Source organism: Neodiprion virginianus, chromosome 5 (genome assembly GCF_021901495.1).
Source record: "Neodiprion virginianus isolate iyNeoVirg1 chromosome 5, iyNeoVirg1.1, whole genome shotgun sequence".
Lineage (NCBI taxonomy): Eukaryota > Metazoa > Arthropoda > Insecta > Hymenoptera > Diprionidae > Neodiprion > Neodiprion virginianus.
The window spans coordinates 16337067-16358023 of record NC_060881.1 but is presented as its reverse complement, the minus strand read 5'-3'; the positions used below and the strand labels follow the sequence as shown (position 1 = coordinate 16358023).

At 34.9% G+C, this 20957-nt stretch overlaps 1 protein-coding gene across 7 annotated transcripts in view; it reads right to left on the bottom strand.

The window, feature by feature from the left end:
- LOC124306500 (baculoviral IAP repeat-containing protein 6-like) overlaps positions 1–20440 on the bottom strand; it is a 56102-nt gene extending 35662 nt beyond the window's left edge. For 3 of the 7 annotated variants that reach the window (XM_046767306.1, XM_046767308.1, XM_046767307.1), the window contains exons 1-15: positions 20162–20438; positions 17465–17784; positions 16041–16285; positions 14786–15140; positions 12320–13850; positions 11698–11878; positions 10165–10383; positions 8750–9173; positions 8514–8661; positions 8278–8428; positions 7917–8132; positions 7557–7811; positions 7117–7390; positions 6319–6543; positions 515–814 (exon numbers count right to left, since the gene is read on the bottom strand). In XM_046767306.1, coding sequence (XP_046623262.1) covers positions 515–814; positions 6319–6543; positions 7117–7390; positions 7557–7811; positions 7917–8132; positions 8278–8428; positions 8514–8661; positions 8750–9173; positions 10165–10383; positions 11698–11878; positions 12320–13850; positions 14786–15140; positions 16041–16285; positions 17465–17784; positions 20162–20339 — 5022 coding nt within the window. In that variant the 5' untranslated portion in view covers positions 20340–20438. Of the gene's footprint in view, positions 1–514; positions 815–6318; positions 6544–7116; positions 7391–7556; positions 7812–7916; positions 8133–8277; positions 8429–8513; positions 8662–8749; positions 9174–10164; positions 10384–11697; positions 11879–12319; positions 13851–14785; positions 15141–16040; positions 16286–17464; positions 17785–20161 lie in introns of all 7 variants that reach the window. The other 4 variants (XM_046767310.1, XM_046767311.1, XM_046767312.1 and 1 more) reach the window with 3 other exon arrangements.
- Positions 20441–20957: the final 517 nt, after the last annotated feature.

The following is a 20957-nucleotide window of genomic DNA, read 5'->3' as shown; positions in this document are numbered from 1 at the left end:
AATTTATACATCTTGCACATATACCAGATTTCAAAAGTGTGCAACCCCTCGAACGAAAAGAACCCCAATCGAATTGCACAACTGTTTGTCGAGATATAATTTCAGCAGTTTCAATTTTATAAATCTTTCAGCAAGGTTTAAATAGCAAAAGTTAGTTATTTTGTGGTGAAAATAGAGATATTAGCACCTGTATTGTTCAAACAATACGTACTGTTTAAAAATTGAGGAAAGAAGTAAATGGACGGAAAAAAAAAAAAAAATATATAAATAAATTCCCGTTTCTCAAGTTTCACTACATGCCAGGGATCTTTTCAACTTGGACCCTTTTTAACATTCATCTTCTCAATTTTATCTCTAATCAACTACAGAGAAAAATAGTCGTAAATGATGATACAATGTTGAGAGCACAGTGTTTGCTATTGAAATTTGAAAAATAAAATGATACATGAATATAAAGAATATGTATTAAGGAGAGAAATATATAGAATGAAAATCCTCGTCTACAAAAATCTACCTTCTTGTCATGGTTGTCCTCAATTTTGTTTGTAGCTGTACTAGCTTTTGGTACCGATGACTTTTCTTTCGTTTTGGAAGAAGCTATCATATGAGGGTTAGAAGCATCGTTTTGAGCGTTGTGCCAGATTTTAAATTCACCAGGCATATTGTTAGCCTCGTCACTGTCTGATTGGTCATCAGGTGTAAGCGACAATAGCGTAGCTGGCTTTTTTGACATTTCTGCTTTATACTGACTAAGTAGATTACTTAATTTTGTTGTCAACTTAGCTTGAAGATCTGGATCTACAGCACCCAAATTCTATAATGTACAAATAGTTCGATAATTTCCAAATGAATGATATTGCGTTCTTCTAATTTTCAACAACTTCCTACTACGTATGCATATTTAATTAACCAAATTAACCAAAATTTCCTATCAAATGATAGGATTTGTCGTTTTCCTTTTCTTTCTCAAAGGCAACAACTTACCATTTATTAATTCACCTTTCCATAATCTAAACTATGTCTAGATATTTTCTTATCAAAACAGTCATAGTTTTCATACGAAAATAACAACATTTCTCTCTACAGTTCTAAGATATTATATTGTACATTGTTCAACAGGTTCAGGGCTGCGCGACTGAATATTTTTGGTTCTCTGTGTTTCGAAGAACGTTTTCATTCGATGTAAGCTTTGGGAAATGATTAAAATTGACTACATTTTCAAAGTTATTGGCTGAGCCATTCCAGCCAATAATAAAATTTACGCTGTAACCCTCAATCTGTTAAGATGCTACTTGTAACTGCTTATCGATTCGGTTCGAAATTAAATGGTATACATTCATTTCAATCGACATTATATGCCTATGGACCATTAGAAACTAACTTTAGTCTTTGTCGGAGAGCTACAACCTGGGCTTTATATACGAGTTGATCAAATCAAATAGTCAAACGATTAGTTACAAGGGCTGTCCATAAATTAGGCTTGGGATTCTGAGGGCTAGTTAATCGGTAAATGCTTCGCTATCGTAAGAGGGAGCGAAATACGAACCATGAGATATCAAAGTAGATATATGCAAGATATACGCAGATAGACAAGTGGTAGGGTAAGAAGTTCGTACAGAGAGAGTAGTACAAATGAAAATTCACCAAGATTTGGCTCATCTGAGAAATCAAATTCAATTTACAGTTAAACGAGACCCAGAGTTATGAACTTGGGTGAAAACAGAGTTTGTTAGCTCGTGGTGACATTAGCACTAATTTCACCTGATTCAGTTTGAACTCATTGGAGATTTTGGAATAATTTTTGATAATAAGCTTTCTTTTGACGATAGCATCTGACGACAAAAGTATCGAGAAAACCGAGTTTCATTGAAAGATTTTCTGCCAATTTCGCTAAATCTAAAATTTTTATAACTCTTCATCAGATATTGAAAACCAGAACTTTAGATCTCAAATCTGATGGCGAGATTATGAAACTTATATCAATAAGAGTAAAAAAATTTGTAAATAAAGACTAATCTGCATACTTCTGAACAAAACAAACCCCAATCGAATTAAATATTCGGATACCAAGATACGATTTACCAAAATTGACCCACTTTTTCAGTTGTCTGCTAGAATAATTTCTATATATAAGACAGGCATTAAAAATGATAAAAGTAATCGATTATTTTTTCCCGATTAACCGAGTATAATCGATAAATATTATTTTTCACACTCCATTGTTTCTTCTCACGATCAAATTTTTATTTTTGTCCGAAACTCGTTGTATATTTTTACCTTGAAATGCGAGATTAGATACTCTAGTTACAGACAGAAAAAAATTATAATCCAACGAAAGTTGCTAATGTATGTAATGCTAATGTAATCGAATAGTTTGTGGGAATTACTTATTTAGGGCTGTTCTACAAATTTATTTGAATTTTATCGATATTCTATTACAAGTTAAGAAATATAAAGAATAAAGACCTTTTGAAATAGGAAGAGAAGGGGTAAAGCATATAAGATTCAGCCCTTGCGTAACTTATGGATGGTCCCAAACCAGTGTTGCTACGAATATATATTCGTTTTACGAAACCTGTTTGTTTAATTGTACGAAACCGCTTTGTTTAATTTTATTTACGATTTCATGTACCGTTCGATACAAAAGATATTCGCTATCTTGATTTTCACAGAAGCGCACTTTGAATGTGAACTTTGTAACTGTGCATATGAATATATGTGCGAAATGTATTAAAGCATGAAACTTTACCTCTCGAATAACAAGTACGATTCGTGGCTACAGACTGTTTCAAATTTAAGAACAGTTTGTTTTTGTCACTGGATCAAAGTCTCAACACAATTTTTCACTGTAGAAAAAAATTCTCCGAAATCTTAGAATTTTTAGCTCAAGTGTAAAAAATACTTATGTAACATATAAAACCCTTTTTTCTCACAGTTTCTTAGAATAATTTCCAAAAATAATCCTGAGCAAGTTTTTATGTGAATAAAATCTTGTAGATAATGAGAATATCTTCAAAAATGGTATTGAATACCTTTTTTTCAGGTTTTCAGCTATCAAAGAGCAAATATTAAGAAATCAAAACAGTTTGTACTTTTTCTTCAAATAAACGGACTGAAGTGACTTTCCAAGATATTCGATAAAAAAAATGTTGATACTTGTATTAATATTTAATCAACTGTCAAAGTGTACTGAACGATTGTTTTGGAAAATTCCGGGAAAAAACTGTAACGAGTGTAATTTTTTTTTCAACATGTTACACAATCAATTGTGGAAGAGGCGCGCAATATGAGGCATCTTTTAGACTTGAGCTAAAAATTCTGTAGGTATCATTGGGACGAATTTTCGTTCGGCCAAAAGAGAAAGAAAAAAAAAAAATTACCTATACATACATATTGGGGTGTTTAAGATTTTTTTTAAATTCGAGTTTTTTACAGGCGATTGCTACTATTCTTAAAGGAAACCTCAAAAAGACTGAGAAATGTAGCACCCATTTCTAAGGTGTGCGAAGACGTTTTAACAAAAAAAAATATAAAAAATCGACATTAACACCCCTTTAAGACGTATTATCACTTTTATACTTTACAAAAAAAATGCAGTATGGCCCAAAAAGATTATCTAAAACGCATTTCAGAGAAATGCTGATATAGACAGATCGCGAGAAATTATTACTTTCATTTTTATAATATTATCTCTTTTATATTTTATAAAGAAATGCATTATGGCATTTTTTGCAACTCTTCTATGTCAGCATTTCACTGTAATGCACTTTCGATAATTTTTTTGGGACAGTAGTTTTTTGTGCAATATAAAAGAAATAATAGGTATTAAAGGGGTGCTAATATCAATTTTTCACCTTTTTAGAAATATCGTTTCGCACACCCGGAAACTGGTGCTACACTGCACAATCTTTTTGAGGCTTCTTTTTAGACCAGAAGGAAGCAATTTAAGTACGCGCCCCTAAAAAAATTGTAAATTTAAAAACTCTGCAACATCCTAATATACAGATATATTCTCTGATAAGGTAAAGACCGTGAAAAGTGGTAAAGTTTCACGTTTTGACAAGTTTGTATTGTGACTATACGAAATTATGCATACACATTAATAAGTAAACGACGGTGCGCTTTCGTGTGAATATTCAATTAGCAAATATATGCACATAGAAGCTTTGCTGTGTGCAAGTATTATTAGATGCGAAGCCGATGAATAGCGGAGTAAAGAGCGGTGAAAATACCCCAAGCAGAATTCAATATCAGATTTAAAATTTTTTTTTCCATCGTCTAATATGACTTTGATCAAATTGTGATAAACATATGTTTCACCCAATGAATAGCTGCACCTGAAAACAAGTTTGGGTACCGGAACTTCATTGTGAAGCCACTGTCATTTTATACAGCAGTTGTTTACACTGAAAATTAACTGTCAAAAATCTGTTCTTTGATTTTGATTCTTATTAACACGAAGGAATAACTTTTAGTTTTAAAAAATTTATCATAGAAAAAAAATGCTCCCCAGATTACACGAGAACTCGCTTTGGGACACCTTCACTCTCTTATACAAGATAGTATTATAATTATGTTTACTATAATAATTGTAAACATTCTGGAAGGGTTCTCAGTATCGTATATTAGTAACAAATTTAACTCAAGCCAAAAGTAGCTTAACGTATTAGGACATGAATTCTTTTCAAAGAGACACAACATCAATTATAAAGATCGTGCAGAGCATTTCAGACTCGCTAATCGTTTACCGCATAGTAGTTATTTTTTTTTCTACCCTGCCAATATTTTTGTAAGTATATTTGATTATTATTACATTTTCACAGTAACGTATTGCTTGCACATTTTTATACATAAATATATATACAGATATATTAGAGTGGTTCATTTTAAACTTATATTTTTTTTTCCTGTCACACCCAAAAACACGGTGCCAAATTTAGAAAAAAAACAATTCTTGTCAAAGCATAGAACATAGAAAAAAGTGTTTCAAGGTTTACCAATTATTGAAATATTTATTTCTTTATTTTTATGTGTTCACGTTACGGACTTATATATCTCATTCGTATCGTAATCCAATTAATCATTATTCATGAATCTCAGTACTGAAATCGAAATAGGGACATTAACCTGCTGGCGGCCGGGATTTTTTTCGTGTGATACATGCCTACTTTGGTGGGATACTTCCATATAATCATCCCCCAATGTTCCCCCGATATGTTCGAATCATGGCAATACCACTACAGTGGTGTTGACGGCCGTCTAGAGGTTAAGGTGATGTTATACTCCTCTTTCGGTAACAAATTTGCCATCCAAATTTCTCCGAGACGATTAACCTCTCGGATAAAAGACAACAACAGCCAACTACGAAATTGTTAGGATCAATTTGCTGTTGATTGGTAAATGCTTAATTGAACCACGATACCAAAAAATAAACTAATATATATATATTACCGACAGGTGTACACATAAAAATAAAAAATATTTCAATAATTTGAGCGACCTCTGAATATATTTGTTTTTATGTTCTGCGCTCCAACAAGGTTTTTTTCTGAATTTGGCACGGAGTTGTCAGGCGAGAGTTGAAAAAAAAAATATAAGTTTAAAATGAACCACCCAAATATATGTACTAGGATATTGTAACAAAACTTTGTTCTCAGACTTTTTTCATGAACTGAAATGTCAAACTAATTTTGGTTTGAATAAACATTACAACTGATCTACGACAGCAAGAATACTTCAAGAACGGTAAGAAAACGAGGTGACGAATACACTTCTCCGAGCTTTGAGCTCGTTATTTAGAACGAACTTGCTTTCTGCTTTTTTTTTTTTGATTATTTGTACAGGAAAAAAACTCATACTTTGCAAGCAGAATAGTAATTTATGCAAAAACGATCACATAATCTAATACAGCAACACGAAATATCGTTAGTATTAACAAATACGCAATCGTTAAAACAAAAATAAAGCGACAAGAAACAGCGTAGACAGGGTGTCTACTGCAATCGAGAATTTAGATTCTAGAACTATTCTACGAGTTTCTGGGACAATGGATTGAAAATTTTAAGGCATTGATTTCGTTTTGTTAAAACTTAACTTATTCGAGGCACCTCATTATAAATAAAATGTCGCAGTTTCCAAACAAAAATGTACTGTGTCAGCCTTTCCAGGACTTAAGCAGCAATTTTTATGTTTCAGTATAATTCCAGAATTTGAGGATATTTAAAGAGCAATGGACACCCTGTATAAATGCTCGAAATGTACAAAATATGAAAGTTTAGAAGTACATTCATTCAATAACAAAAGAAAGGATAAACTTACGTATGAGTGGCTAATAATTTTTATGTCTGGTACAGGATTGCTGTTATGATTATTGCTGTTGTTGTTGTTGTTGTTGGTGTTATTGCTAGCGCTGTTCTTGTTGGTGTTTGCATTGGTACTTTCATACAACGCTGTACCAATGTTAACTGTGTTTATTCCAGGATCAATTTTTTCCATTTTAGTTCCATCCGATGCCGCGTGACAAGTAAAGTGAAGCGGTTCAACCTATTTGCAAAAGTGAAAAAAAATAATTGTTGTATATCCATTAGGCGTTGCCAAAATCAACGAACAACTTTACTCGGGATCTATAAAATTGCGTTTCGAAATAAACGTTTGGAAATGAATTATATCAGAATAAGTGACAGAGAATTATAATAAAATTATAACAAAACAACAGGTGCAAAATTTTAAGTAAATCCGTTGAAAGGTTCTAAGGATTATAAATTTTCTTAAAATTGTGTCACATCTCCGTTGAATAATTGATTTTCTTCTCAAATGTGAATCTAATTTATTTGATTGATTGTTCAGAATTCAGCACAAAACATTTTCTGGAAATAAACACGAGTTGGAAAATGCTAGAAAACGATTGTATGAGCTATGAGGAGCATTTTAAAGAAGACTGGAATATTTGTTTTTTATTCAGTGCAACGTTTTTCATGCAACAAATGCAGCAGGCACTCAGCTTAGTGATCCTGCCTAAAAATAAAATTTGCATAGAAATAGCGAAAGGAAGTTTTGCTCTGGTTTTGGCATATCGAAAGTGTTTAAGAAAAAATAAGATAGTAAAAAAAATCATACCTCGAGAAGGCCTTTCATATTATTATTCGCACAAAGAGCTCGAAGCTTGCTAGGTACTTTCAATTCGTTAGTCGGATGCGCAGGAAGAGCGAGAAGATCCCTTAAATCGATCGTGTCCTGTGAGTGCAGTGAATTATTGGCTGTGATGGAGACTCCGGCTTGTTCTCCGGTCACTATACTCGCATAAGTTATAGGCATCGAACTGAATTTAGCCGGCATAGGAGGTTCAACATCGAACAATTCCATTTCAAAGGGTGTATTGTACAATCCAAATCTAGAAATCGAATGATAAACATAGTTCAGTTATGATTGAGGCTGAAATGTTTCGATCCGCAGTTTATTCAACGATCATATTAAACGGACAACTTTTATTCTTCAGTTTAATATTGACTTGACTGAGCACTCGCACACTTTAAGCCTGTAAAAGCGAATCGACGTACCTTGTCGCCAGCAGTAAATGATAGGGATTCACTCTGTTCGACATTTCCGTTGCTATTTGCTGTACCAGTGTTATGCATTGCTGGGCAATGCTGTGATTTCTATCAAGTGGTAATAACCTGATGATAAGTATCGCTAGCCATCGTAAAGAACCTGCCCATTGAACTCCCGCTACTGACGGAAGCAGCGTCACTAAAACCGACAGGACCGCTTCGTCAAAAGCATGCGGCAAAGGTTCATCCAAATTATGAAGGCCCCTGAAAATCGTATTTTTCACGACAATTGAATTACCGAGTCGAATGTTTGTGCTGACTTGGATACTCTAATCGTAACATGAGCGTACTTCATTTTTGACTACTTACTCGCTACACAAAATGATCAACTTGACACATTTATGAGCTATACTCCGACCGGCGTGTAAAAGGCCGGTGCGCAACAGATCTGAAAGACGCGACTGTACAGATCGTATAGTTTCCAGCTGCGCGATCTTCACCTTCTGATTAACTCGTAACCTTGTCAATTGTATTGCAACTACCCAAATCAGCACGTCTAATGCGAGAGACTGCACGACGGGCGATCTATAAAAAATAAAAAACAATTAAATCATTTGTTTGAGTGTTTTGCGTCGACTAACTTACGATTAGTTTTGTCGAACATGCAACAATTGTGTTACAAAAGGTAAATATTTTAAATCTTTCCAAACCCATTGTGGGCTTGACGTACTTCTCTGATCCTTGCAGGCATGCAACGTTAAGTATATTGTCGATAAACATTTTTGAATCGAACATCGAGCAGCGCTGTATTCTCTCATTTGGAACGTCGGTGGAATGCACCGATCTTAGGGTTATCGATATTTCGTGAATCCAATCGCAGCCTGTGAAGACACGTTTGAATTAACAAAACGATCGTTATTAATAACTTCAGCGATTGAATCCTTGCTCGTATTTCATTACGATTACCTATGTAGCATTCCAATTTTTTGTTGGCGCTCGCTGCGAGTCTTTCCACTATGGCACCAGGCAACAAAGGACCAGCTTCGCCAATTTTCAATTTTTTCGAAGTCTGAGGTTTTGTCTCCATTATATTAATTCGAGATTTCGTCGTTGCCTGAATAACAGTGTTGAAACATCAAAACAATCCCGTTTAAACAATCGCAAAAACTAAAATCAAAAGTATTAAGTAGCACTAAACTCACTTTATCTTTAACAGGATCAATCAGCGCTTTGATGTGAACAAGAATGGTTCTCGCTTTTGATCGGAAAAGTCTTGGGCTGGTTAAAGTGACACAGCCGGAGTGATCGGAGAGATCTGTGCATCTTTGTAGGTTGATAGGACCACATAAAATCTCAGTATTATGCTGTCGCAGGTATTCTTCAGTGGTTACAGGATTTTCAGCCTTTTGCTCCCCACTAATGTCAAAGTGTATCCTTTCGTCTACAGGAGTTAACGAGGACTTGTAATAACCGATACCAGTTATTTTTTGCTTCAGTAGAGTAACTTGAATCGCCGGAAGCTCTGGACATGGAGAATGAAGGCTAAACCTTACGTCGACATGGCCGATGGTACCTGTCGCACTCCGAGGCAGCGTCAATTCAAACACGTGTTCATCCCACGTTGTTCTACAAAATGTTTTAACATTTTTCTAAATCATCTGACGTCTTGACACTCGAGAATAAGAATAAGAATTCTGTTTGGTTATTTTGTGACAATTAAAAAAAACGGCTATCATTGCTGGGACTGAAATTTCTAGACAACTGATTATTGCCGTTCTACTGAATTAAAATTAGTGGAATAAACTAATATATCGAAGGCGACAGCTCCTTTTTAGACTTATCTATAAATACTTTTGCATGAAAGCCATTTTTTTGTCAGGTAAATTAGATCTGTACCCAGCAAGATGTATTCAAATCAAGTATTGTAATAGCATAAATAAAAAACTTTTAACCCATTATTCTAGAAACTTGCATATTATTCAATTTGAAAGCGGAAAATTTTCGAGTATAGTACAATTCAAGTTTCAAGTTATGTCACGATATGGCAATAAATTAGAAAATCGTAATAATTCAAAGTCAACAATACTTAAAATTGTAGCTTTAGTGAAGAAAAAAATTGTAAACTAGCTCTCAAAACAGTGTGATGAGAAAAATTTACGAGGTTGAAGGTGTTAACCGTTAGGTTAACTTGACAAAAAAAAAAATAAAAAATTGCAAGACAATCGTTATTTTGCAACTTTAGAATGACTTCCAAAGAGTAATTATTACAGTAAGCTGAAGTTCAGACAATCCTTAAATTGCTTCATAATGATAAACTACCTGAAAAATGAATTGTTATGTTACACGAATGTTACAAACTTGAATCTCAGAAAAATTTGATATCAAGTATGGTAAGTATAAAAAAAAATGTTGCCGATTATTATCTGTGTCGTTTATGACTAGATGATAGAAATAGATGGAAATTTGCGACGCCAAGTTCTTACCAAAAGTTTGTTCCTTTACGATGATGTAAAAACCGATGTAAACTTATTCCCACAAATAAATATAACAGCAAGATTTTTGATCAGTCCTCTTACTTAGAATAAGATTATTTGTGTTTAAAAGAATTTGTATTTACGCGTCATTTTGAAGACGCCAAGTACGTGTGTGGTGTTGATCTTCCGATTGGTGAAGGTGCTGAGGATGGCGACGTTGTCTTTGCGCCTGCATCATCTCGCTCCAACAAGGTGGTACGGTGGCTCCGTAGGCCGGTGAATGTCTATTAAATCTCGTCAACTCATACAACATCCTCAGATCTGAGTACGATAGATTCGTTCTGTGTGCCAATATAGGATCTCTGTAACGAAGTGAGCAAAAAACGTCAAGGATTTTAATGATAAGAATTTACAAGCAAAAGAGTTCTTCCAAATTAGAACGAGCGCATATTTAATTATGTTTCCGAATTTTAGTATGAGGAATTTGAACATTGTTTTGTTATTGTAATTATGTCTGTACATTAGTAAAAAAAAATATTCATCAGTTATCCAATAATTTCAAATTGAATGGACAGGCAAAAATAATTCCATTATTATTTGGTTTAGCCGCAGTGAACTTGCAGTAAAACGCGTTACAAATTCTTTCCTAGTTGATACACTGATACCGATTTTCTTTCATTTTTCACTTTGAAAGTGACTCATGCGGATCCAATTCTTAAATTTTGGATTCAGCTATTTGTCCACAAGCTTTTAAAAACCATGAAATAAAATGCTACATCGAAATATGTTAAAAGGAGTAGCGTAAAACCTTGGATTCAAGCAATCAAGGAAAAAGAAACGATCTAACAATGAAGTGTGTGATGAACCACTTAACTGCCAAGGCGTCGTAGCAGCATTGAACGATGTTTTTGGTATTGCATGTGAATATTTATTTTTAAAGGCATGTGTTCTAAGTATTTTCAAGGTCAAGGAATTCGATCATGATCATAGAAAGTAATTTTTTCCGCGCATTCATACAGTTTTCAACCCTCGAAGTTGGCGAATTTTTAATCATTTTCTCAAATGGCATCATAGAGTAGATTATCATCCTCTTTCTTCGGGATGAAGTTTTCTTTTGAAAAACATTAAATAATAATATTTTTGAGTCCAAATACGCAATTTCGAAAATTACCGAGTAATTTTTCTATTATAAGCTTAGTTATACTGTATAATAAATCAAATTGATTTGGTAATTCTTGAAATTGCGTATTTGGCCTCAAAGATAGTATTAATAAGTGTTTTTCAAAGAAAAATCCATCGTGAAAAAAGAAGATGATAGTTTGTTCCATGTCGCCATTTGAGAAAATGATGGAACATTTATCAACTTTGAGGGCTCAAAACTGTATACATGCGAGGAAGAAATAACTTTTTTTGGTCATAACCGGATATTTTGACCTGAAAAACACTTCAAAAATATTCACCTGAGACACCAAAAACACTGAATTACTCTATTACGCTTGACGCCGCTGTGATGCCTTGGCAGTTAAATGGTTTAATAAGTTCTGTACGAGTCTCGGAGCGTTTATCTGCATTTAAAAGAAAAAAGGAACGAATCGATAAACAATAGAGCTTGTAGACTTTTAAACTTGGTACATATTCTTGGCCAACTGTGAAATATACTGAGTCAAGGTACGTACTGATAGATAACTGAGCTCGTAGATGTGCTAGGAGCAATGTGAACATTGTTTCTTGACCCCATCTCCGTGGTCATATTTACATCGTCGATATCCTCTTTCTCTTCAGTAGAATCTTCCTCTTCTATGGTGGCAAAAAAGTGAAGTGCGCCTTCGTTCGTACATGCGCACAACCTTTCCAAACCTAAGAACAAAAATTAAACGCATTTGAAAATTTGTACCAACAGTCCAAGTTTGGAGAATTGTAGATTTGGTAGTACGCCGAAAAGTTACATAACGTTTTATGAAGATCGACATTATACATTTAAATTCACACAGACAGACTCGAATATTTACTAAACAAACTTTTATTGACAAACGAGTAACTTTCAATGCATGCTGAATAATTATTAATAAAGATGATTGCCAGAAAATGGGTAAGATGTAATATATCTTATTATAAAAATTGAAACATAATCGGAATAATTTAGCAAAGCGATAACATAAATTTAACCTTCCAAAATTGAACACCGAGCACAGAAATTGACAAAAAAAAAAAAATACTAATAAAAAATACTAAAATAAAAATAATAGTTGGAAATTGAGAAATTTCAGCACAAATCCTTTTAAAATTAATTTTACTCACTGTTGCAATACGTAGCGGAGACGAATTTGGTGCCCTCAAGTTTTGCTTCAGAGAGAGTCTTCAATGTGGCAAGCTCTAGTATTCTGACAACACCGTCTTTGCAGACCATTGCAATCTGGCCTTTTGGTCCATCTATGAATTGGGAAGAAGTGACAGTAGTGGAACTGGACGAAACCGATGAGTTTCGATTCTTTTCTTGAAGTGGCAGCAACACGTGTTCGACAGGGATTTGTGCAGCGGGAAGTTCTCGCCTGACGATCGGTTCGGGAATAAGTTTCAAAACTTTACCCCCAAGATCAAACGCATAGACAAGTAAAATGGCACCACATTCACTGGCATCGTTTCTCTCTTCCTCGTTGGCGCCAGGCTTTGACGATTCGACCTCGTTCTGATCCCAGTACATGTAACTCTTGGGAAGTAAGAATTCGCTCTCTTCATCTACGTCCATTCGATTGGCGGTTTGAATAGGCGGCGGGTCAGTGAGTGCAATGTCAGGTCCAGGGCACAGAGCGACATACAAATACCGTCCGTCCCTGGACGAAACAGCATAAGCGACTCTCTGAATCTCCGGAGCATCTATGACGACCGTCTGAACAATGACTGGCTCAGTTTTCAGCCCACTGGTCAATTCCAGCGTCTTTTTGTTAAGCGCAGTGATGTCGGAAGCCGATGCAAACTGTTCTGAACCATTTATGGGATTGAAGTTGGCGTCAAATGGAAACGAGGTCGGAGGAACAGCTATGTTGATCGGAGTAGAGCATTGAAGTTGACCGTTGGACGAGGAGGCTATCAGAGCATCGAAGTGAGCGCCGATCACCATTTCATCGACATCTTCTATGACGACGTCCTCGATAACGTCCTCGATGACTGGAACCTTGCACGAAAATTCGCTAAGGAAAAGTTCCTGATAGAGACTCTCTTGTCGCCCGCTATTCGAGCTGGCACTGGTCCCTGTACCTGAGGATACTTTCTTGGTTTTGGAGTCTTTCGTCTTATCCGACTTCGTGGGCTGCGAAGCGTCCACCTTGTGGTGAAAATCATAGACGATTAGGCGGTGCGAAGTCGACGATGAACTCCGGTCGGCCACTTTCATGATGTCCAGACTATCGCTGGCTGCACTGTTTACGCTGTTCATTGCTCTAACCAGGGATGAGGCTGGTGCTGAGTCCGTAAGAGCAGCCCAGACATTTTCCAAAGTTCGTATCTGTGGCGAAGTGTCCGAAGTCACCGACACGCCGCAGATTAGACAAGGTCGGATTCCTACGCTTGTCGGTTCCAAGATAGTCGCAGTGACCGTCGTGCTCATGTTGCTTAATTCCTCAGGTTCCGGCTTCGGACCTCCTGCGATTGTCAGTGCGGTCAATTCTAGTTTCTGCGAGCCCGATGACGGCTTGTAGTCGGACTGAGCATCTGGTTCCGAACCAAGAGTTGGGAGATAAGATGGCGCCAGATTATTCGTTGCTTGATATTGCCTCCCTTCCTTGCCGCTCGCTTCTTCGTTACTCATTGTTACGAGTACTGACATTTCCTTCTGTAAATGAAAATTAAACAAGCTATAAAAACCGTTTTCCACATCGTTTTCATAAACCAATTCAATGAATGAAAGTACCGTTCAGTTATCGAACTATTTAGTCGTCAATGCTCTCGTTTTTTGTGAGACTTACGTTTCCTATCGCATTATTTTATTCGTTTTATAATAAGTTGCACAACGCTTTTTTGTAAACTTTTTATAAATCGTGTCAGAGTGTTTTCAATTTTTTTCGACAGAAACACACGTTAAAGAAATCGAAACATCTTAATTTTTCAGGCCCATCGTTTGTTGAATGATAATTCCTGGAAATTTTACAGATTTTTTTCGTTGAGCCCTTTCTGAGAGAATCGCAAAAGTTTGTCAGGATAGTCAGACTGATATTTTTATAAAAGTCTGTTTGTCGGAAACTAGAGATTCATTGAAATTAGGGAGCCATGAAAGTAAAGAAATATTTACTCAATTCGAAAAGACGAATCATTCATTAATTTTTGCGTCTTTGAAAACTTAACTTGGGCCTAAAATACGAGTCTTCAATTTTAGGTGATTTAAAAAACTTACAGCATTAATTTTGTTTGAAATTTTCGGCCTGTATTGGAAAGTTTTCGTTTGTCAACGATTTAAGTCTCACGCAAGGCGATTTAATTGTGTATTGGTGACTTAAAACAAGGCATCGCAAAGTAAAGCGATCTAATCTACTAGACTTTTGCGCATTATAAAGCGATTCGAAATTAAGTATCAATACCTACGCTTTGGTGAATAAAATTGTAGTATAATATATTCCATTTTCATATTCTCGAAGGGATTTCCATAGCTTTTGAATATAATAATTGTGTTAATATATGTAAAAAATATCTGGCAGAGAACATTCATTGGCACTTGTTTTCGTTAAATGCGGAGTTAAGTCAACGGTGTAAGCAATTGAGTCCCTTATTTACTTGTAACTGATTGCTGACATTCCAGACGTTAACAAGACCATTGTGCGAGGCAGTAGCAGTGAGCCCTTTGACGTTTGTTGTGCTTATTATTTCCACACTATCGTCAGATTCTTGCGCAGGACCGGTGGCAAGAACAACCGAAAAAGGTACATTCTGTGTATATTCTCCCTTGACAAACGGGCAGCTAGGCGCATGGCGTTCGTGCTCTGACCAAGGTTCGTCTGTCGGTTCCCAAAAAACGAGGCATACGTTGCAAGTGAAGCACATTGCTCTGTCATCTCCCGTCGAGTTGGGTTGATGGTAAAATCCAGCTTGTGCCATTTGGTCCGGCAATGCCCATCTGAAAATAACGTCCCTTCATATTTATGTTTTTTTCTTCCTTCCAAATGGTAATATGCATACGAGTAGATGTCTGAAATAGTGGGTCAATTTTGGGAACTCGTATATCAACAAGTGATTGTTCCATTCGATTACAGTTTGTTTTATTTAAAAGTATGCAGATCGGGCTTCGATTGCATATTTCTTTCATCTGAATCAATCAATGGAAAGCATTGCTGTTAACAATAACATAAACGATTTTGCTAGATAAAATTTTTTTGCGGTGCTTGACAATACCTTGAAAATGATTTAACTAATTTACTTGAAATTTGTGGATTCTTGGATAGTTCAACCACATTGCCATAATTCTGGTATTTTTTTTACTTCTTTTCTCTCTACTTTCTCTCTACTTTTAATTCTGGTATTTCAGATTACGGTAAATAAAGTAACTATCCAAAAATAACGTATCCACATTTGAAGTAAATCGGTTTAACCTTGTATGAGATATCAATACATCACACCAAGCTAGACCGTTAATGTTTGTTATCGATAACAGTGCTTTCTATGAATTGATTCTGATTTTAAAATATATGTAAATGAAGCTCGATATATATACTTTTGAACAGAATGAACTCAACTCAAATCGATCAATTGCTTTACAAGATAAGACTTTCCAAAATTCACCCACTTTTTCAGACATCTACTTGTATATACCACTCAATGAAATGCAAGCAACTTACGTGCGTGATAAAGATAAAAAAAAAACCTAATCAGAGCAATTCAATTTTTTAATCCGCCAAGCATTGTAAGATGCTTGTGAAACGAACAAATTAGCTGTGAATTTGCACAAAATTATAAATGACATGCGTATTGTCGTTTAAAATAAAACAAATGTTGAGCCTTATATCAGTTGAAATTTGAATCTGACTCGACTCACTTGTAATTCATGTGAGGCCATTTCGCAAATGTGTTTCGTCGAGCGGCCTCGCTAAACATAAGTAGTCTGTCTGCGGGACCGACTTCGGGTATCAGGCCTGGCAATAGGCCGTTCAACTGTTCGTTGATAGCAGAGGCGATTGGCAATGCTGGAATATGCCTGTTTTGACGCTTCAATTCCGTCACTAATCCTGAGCACACCAACTTTAGTGCGGCGTGAGGCAATTCTAGGCATACCGTGTTCCACTGTGGAAAATATCGATTAAAAAAAGTTCACTCAATATTTATGTGCCATAGAAATTAACATTTAACAGCAGTGGCAAATTCCTTATTTCAAAGTCGACAACTCTCAAGATCAAATATTGCGATGATTCGATTCAATAAACTGATTTCGTTAGGATCCTTGATATACAATAAACTTCCTAAAAATTTTTATTCATTGTGTGTTCTCTTAAATTCAAGCTGAAAAGTTATATTAAACGAGGTTGAAGTTATTATATGAAAAAATCAATACTTTGCGACATTGCAATGACTTTGAATATGTCGGGTTTTAAGAATCTTGGATTGAATGTTAGATATTCTTTGCTTTGTTATGGTTGATTACTGGACTTCAAGACAAATCCTGATATTTCAAAATGATGATTTTTTTCTTGAAATTCATCATTACATAGATGATAAAAACTTCAACTTTATTCAGGTATTGAATACAGTAATCAAAAAAATTTACAATGGTCATAGTCAGATGTCTTAGGCTTCAGAAAATTGGCTAGCCAAAAATCGATACTTTTTTATTAATTTTATGACAAAATTCTGGTACATTGCATATTTGTCAAATTGTTAGATTTGATAATCTATAATCTCTTTGAAAATTTAAAAGCAGAAAATGCTGGAATTGTAAGTAAAAGCTTAGTTATCGATGCACCAGTTCAAATCAATTTTTTGAAAATCCAGTAAAATCGTTAGACTTTATTCTACCATGTGACTCAAGTTATTCAGCAGACTATTTTTTCCAAATTCACTGGTTCAATTCAATTTTACAATATTGTCCCAAGTTTGATTACGATAAAAAAATGCAAGTATCGAATTGACTACTGGAAAAAATTTAAGTCTGTTTTAGTGACTTTGCGAGAAACCGTCTTTTGAATAAAATCAGTCATTGCAAAGTAAAATCGAACTAATCTACAAGTTTCAATTTTTCACTATTTTGATACAATTGAAAATGAAGCTTTGATATTTGAGGTATCATTTCGTACTTCCAGTATTTTTTATATTTGTATTTTCAACTATATCTTCATAGCTTACAGATATAATAATTTGATAAATGCTCGATGCACAAATGTCTCGTAACGAAGTGAATAAAAAGTAGAAATTTTTTAACAAATACACTCACAATCGGGATACGGGTAAAATATGACAACGCCTTACTTTTTGAGCTTTGATGCTCTTTTTTTGAACTTCTTGGGCAGTTTGAATCTTTGTAGACAATTCTTGGAGTACTTCTTGAACATGATCGACAACAGGTAACTCCACACATCGTAGACATAGATGCAACAAAATCGCTTCGGTAAGTAAAAGCTCTAGTTTTATTTTATCCTCGCTGCAAGATACTGGGGTCTGCAGTATTGTGTCAAGCAAGAGAACTCCATTGTAATCGCTCCTTACGCCGATTACTCGTCCATCGGTGTACAAAACTTTATCCAAGCCTTCGGCTAAGTAAACTCCCGTTATTTTTCCATCCGTTCTACCTGTGCGACAGGAATAAAAAACGATATCGTTACTTTTTCGTACTTTTTGAAGGTCAATTGATCCGCTCACAGTTCAAGAATTTGTTATACTCTAAAAAATCCTACAACAGTTTTATTACAAGCAAAAATTATTTTCGTTTGTTAAATCGAGTTGCCAGGTGAAAAAAAGATAACTGGAAGTGCATGACTGGCATGAGTCAACAAAGTGCCAAATTTCGAAAAGAAAAAATTAGTGAACCAAAGATATGCTTGAGCAGTTTAAAAATTGAACATATTTCGATTAAGATACATTTCAGTGATACAGAATCCTAGTCGTCAAATTATAATATGAAATTACTGTTTGTAAGTCATTTTACAAAGCAATTGCTATATTTCAACTTGAGAATTATCTGAAATGCAGTTAAGCGATAATAATGGAAAGTCAAGAAATAGCAAACAGAATTTTTTTCAACAATTCTTTACCCCAATATGACAAATTTCAATCTAAATTTATAAGATTTCAGATATCTTTGAAACAAGAATGTTCAAATTTTTTGGATAAAGTTTTTTTCATCTGGAAACAATTGCGAGAAATTGTTGTAAAATTTATATTTTTGACATTTTATTGTCCTATGTATACAAAAGGTCGATCAAAGTAATTTTTTTTTAACAATTTTCCCAAACTACGTTTATCAAACCGACTGTCCACAATTTTATCTATTCTTATTAGTTATTAATAGTTACTATTTTTTTAAAGGGATTTTTTGGCTAAAAACATATCTGACAAAAATTTAGACTAGTAGATTATTTAGTGTAAATATATTGATTGTTAAAATGGTGTTTCTTAGAAATGTGAAAATTGAATAGCTCTATGTTTGAGATCTGAGACATCCAGAGTTCTGTAACTTGCCACACATCTTTAATCTGAATTACCCGAAAATGTAGTCAAATTGCAGGTACATGAAAAAACTTCAGTGTTACAAGAATGTGAACGTGAACATAAATAAAAACCTGAACTGCACTTACAGACTCTGAATGTAGAATAAGGTTCGTAACGTTAAAGTAACAAATCGTCGCAGAAAACAATTGATTTTTTGCAACTTTAGAGTTAAATTACAAAGATTACAGTAGCCACCAGCAATACTTTGCCATATTTAAACTAGAAATCATGGTTGAATGCATTTTCGACAGTCCTAAAATTGGGAAATAACTATTTTTCTTTGATGTTTCCTCACATTAATCTGACCAATTTCAAACACATAAGAATGCAAATAAGAACCGAAATAAGGAAGAAATCTTACGATTACACAGAGATGAAAATATCATACATTGCAAAACATTTTTACGCCATAGTTTTATCAAAAATAGTATGAATTGATAGATTCATGATTAAATTTCTGAATTTGTTAAAAAAAAAATGGTATGATATGAGTTGCTTGATGTTTTGTTCAAATGAATATTCAGAACTTCAAGATAAGGCTGAAGTTAACGTACAGTTGAATTCGCTAAATATGAATTTCTTTGGCATTGTTATATGATTTACTAAGTTCCAGATAATCCTGAAGTTGCGAAATAGTTTGCCTAAAAATCAATCGTTGCACCGTGCGCAAACTTGTCTGCATGACTGAGTACATCAGTAAACAAACGACTATTTTCATAATTTGGTTCAGTGATAAAATCAAGCAGAAATAATCAGTGCTGATTAAAACATACGGCGAAACTCGATATGTCACACGAAGATTGAAATTGTTTTATACTTATTAGCGGTATGCAGTGCAAAAGATCGCTAAGTAGTCTGAAATTCAGTTAGCGACAGATATTTGAAAATGTCAGATATCCAAGTGTTAACAAGACATTAGCACCTTGTCAATTATTTACCAGACAATAAAAGTACGCAAGATTACATCTGTTAGCTTTTGGTCAAGCGAACGAAACACTCAATATAATGATTGAGTAAGGCAGTGAGTCATATAGACTTGTGAAAAAAAATATATGAGAAGATTGTAACGAGTCCGAATAATTGTGCAATATTTTCGTTACAAAGAATCATGAAACAGAGAAACGATAATTCGATGAAAACATCTTGGAAGCCTGAGTGAGTGAGTGAACTTGGCGCAAGAAATCGAAGATGATGAGTAACAATAGAAGAATTGTCTGGAGATTTCAGACTATTGGGTAGTGTGTCATTTAGCGCATGATGATAGTTTGGGGAAAAAAAAGAGACGAGAAAAATGTGTCGGGCATTCATAGTCTGACATGTTGAAGTGGAAGCGACCTTGACCATGGAAAGTGTATACATGACGTTTCAAGTTTTTCATGAATCCTATCTATCTTTTTTCGCTGATGGAACGTTGATTCTACTATTGCATTTGGGTGATTTCAATAAGTAGAATCTTACCAGAGAGGGAAGTCTTCTGCAGAATTACCCCGGAGTTGACATCGAAGACGTAAACTTGGGCATCGGCGGTCGTAATTAAAACCACATTTAAATTTGGATGATATATTATACTCTTGCACTCGGTATCTACATTCAAATAACCGTCTACTTTTAATGACCACGGATCATCATCAGCCATTTTGGTTAAACGAATTACGATCCTCAAACAAATTCTCTAATGCGCGAACATTACAAAAAACATGGCGTATTCGTCTCCGCCATCTTGGAGTCGAACGTCAGCAAGCTGGTCTGAACGTAGACAAATTTCACTCAATCGATAGTCGACTAATCGATATTTATGGTACAGAAGAGTCATATGTATAGTGGCCTGATTAGCGGTTTGAAGTGGTTTACAGGTAAGGTCCCTGAAAAACGAACACGGCATCGCGCGACTTATGGTGGGAAATTTAAAATTTGCCAAATAAGGGATATCGATATAGTTTTACCAACACAGTCTATTATAAAAATACAATCGTTTCTTGATGCTATTCTCATTCAAAAAGCAATAAACTTAGGAATTTTATATGATCTTATGTTATAGAAAATTTTGAAACAGAATGTCATAATATGCGAATACGGGACGGATTCACCAATCCGTAAAAATACAACGGAAAGAAATGATCGGAACGCGGATTTCAGTGACTTTTCCGTGCATTCCGTTCCGTTATTACAGATTCCAGCAATTCGGCCCTATATGGGACCGTACCATGAATCCAACACTTCACCATGTGAACATGTGCACATACTCGCCATGTAT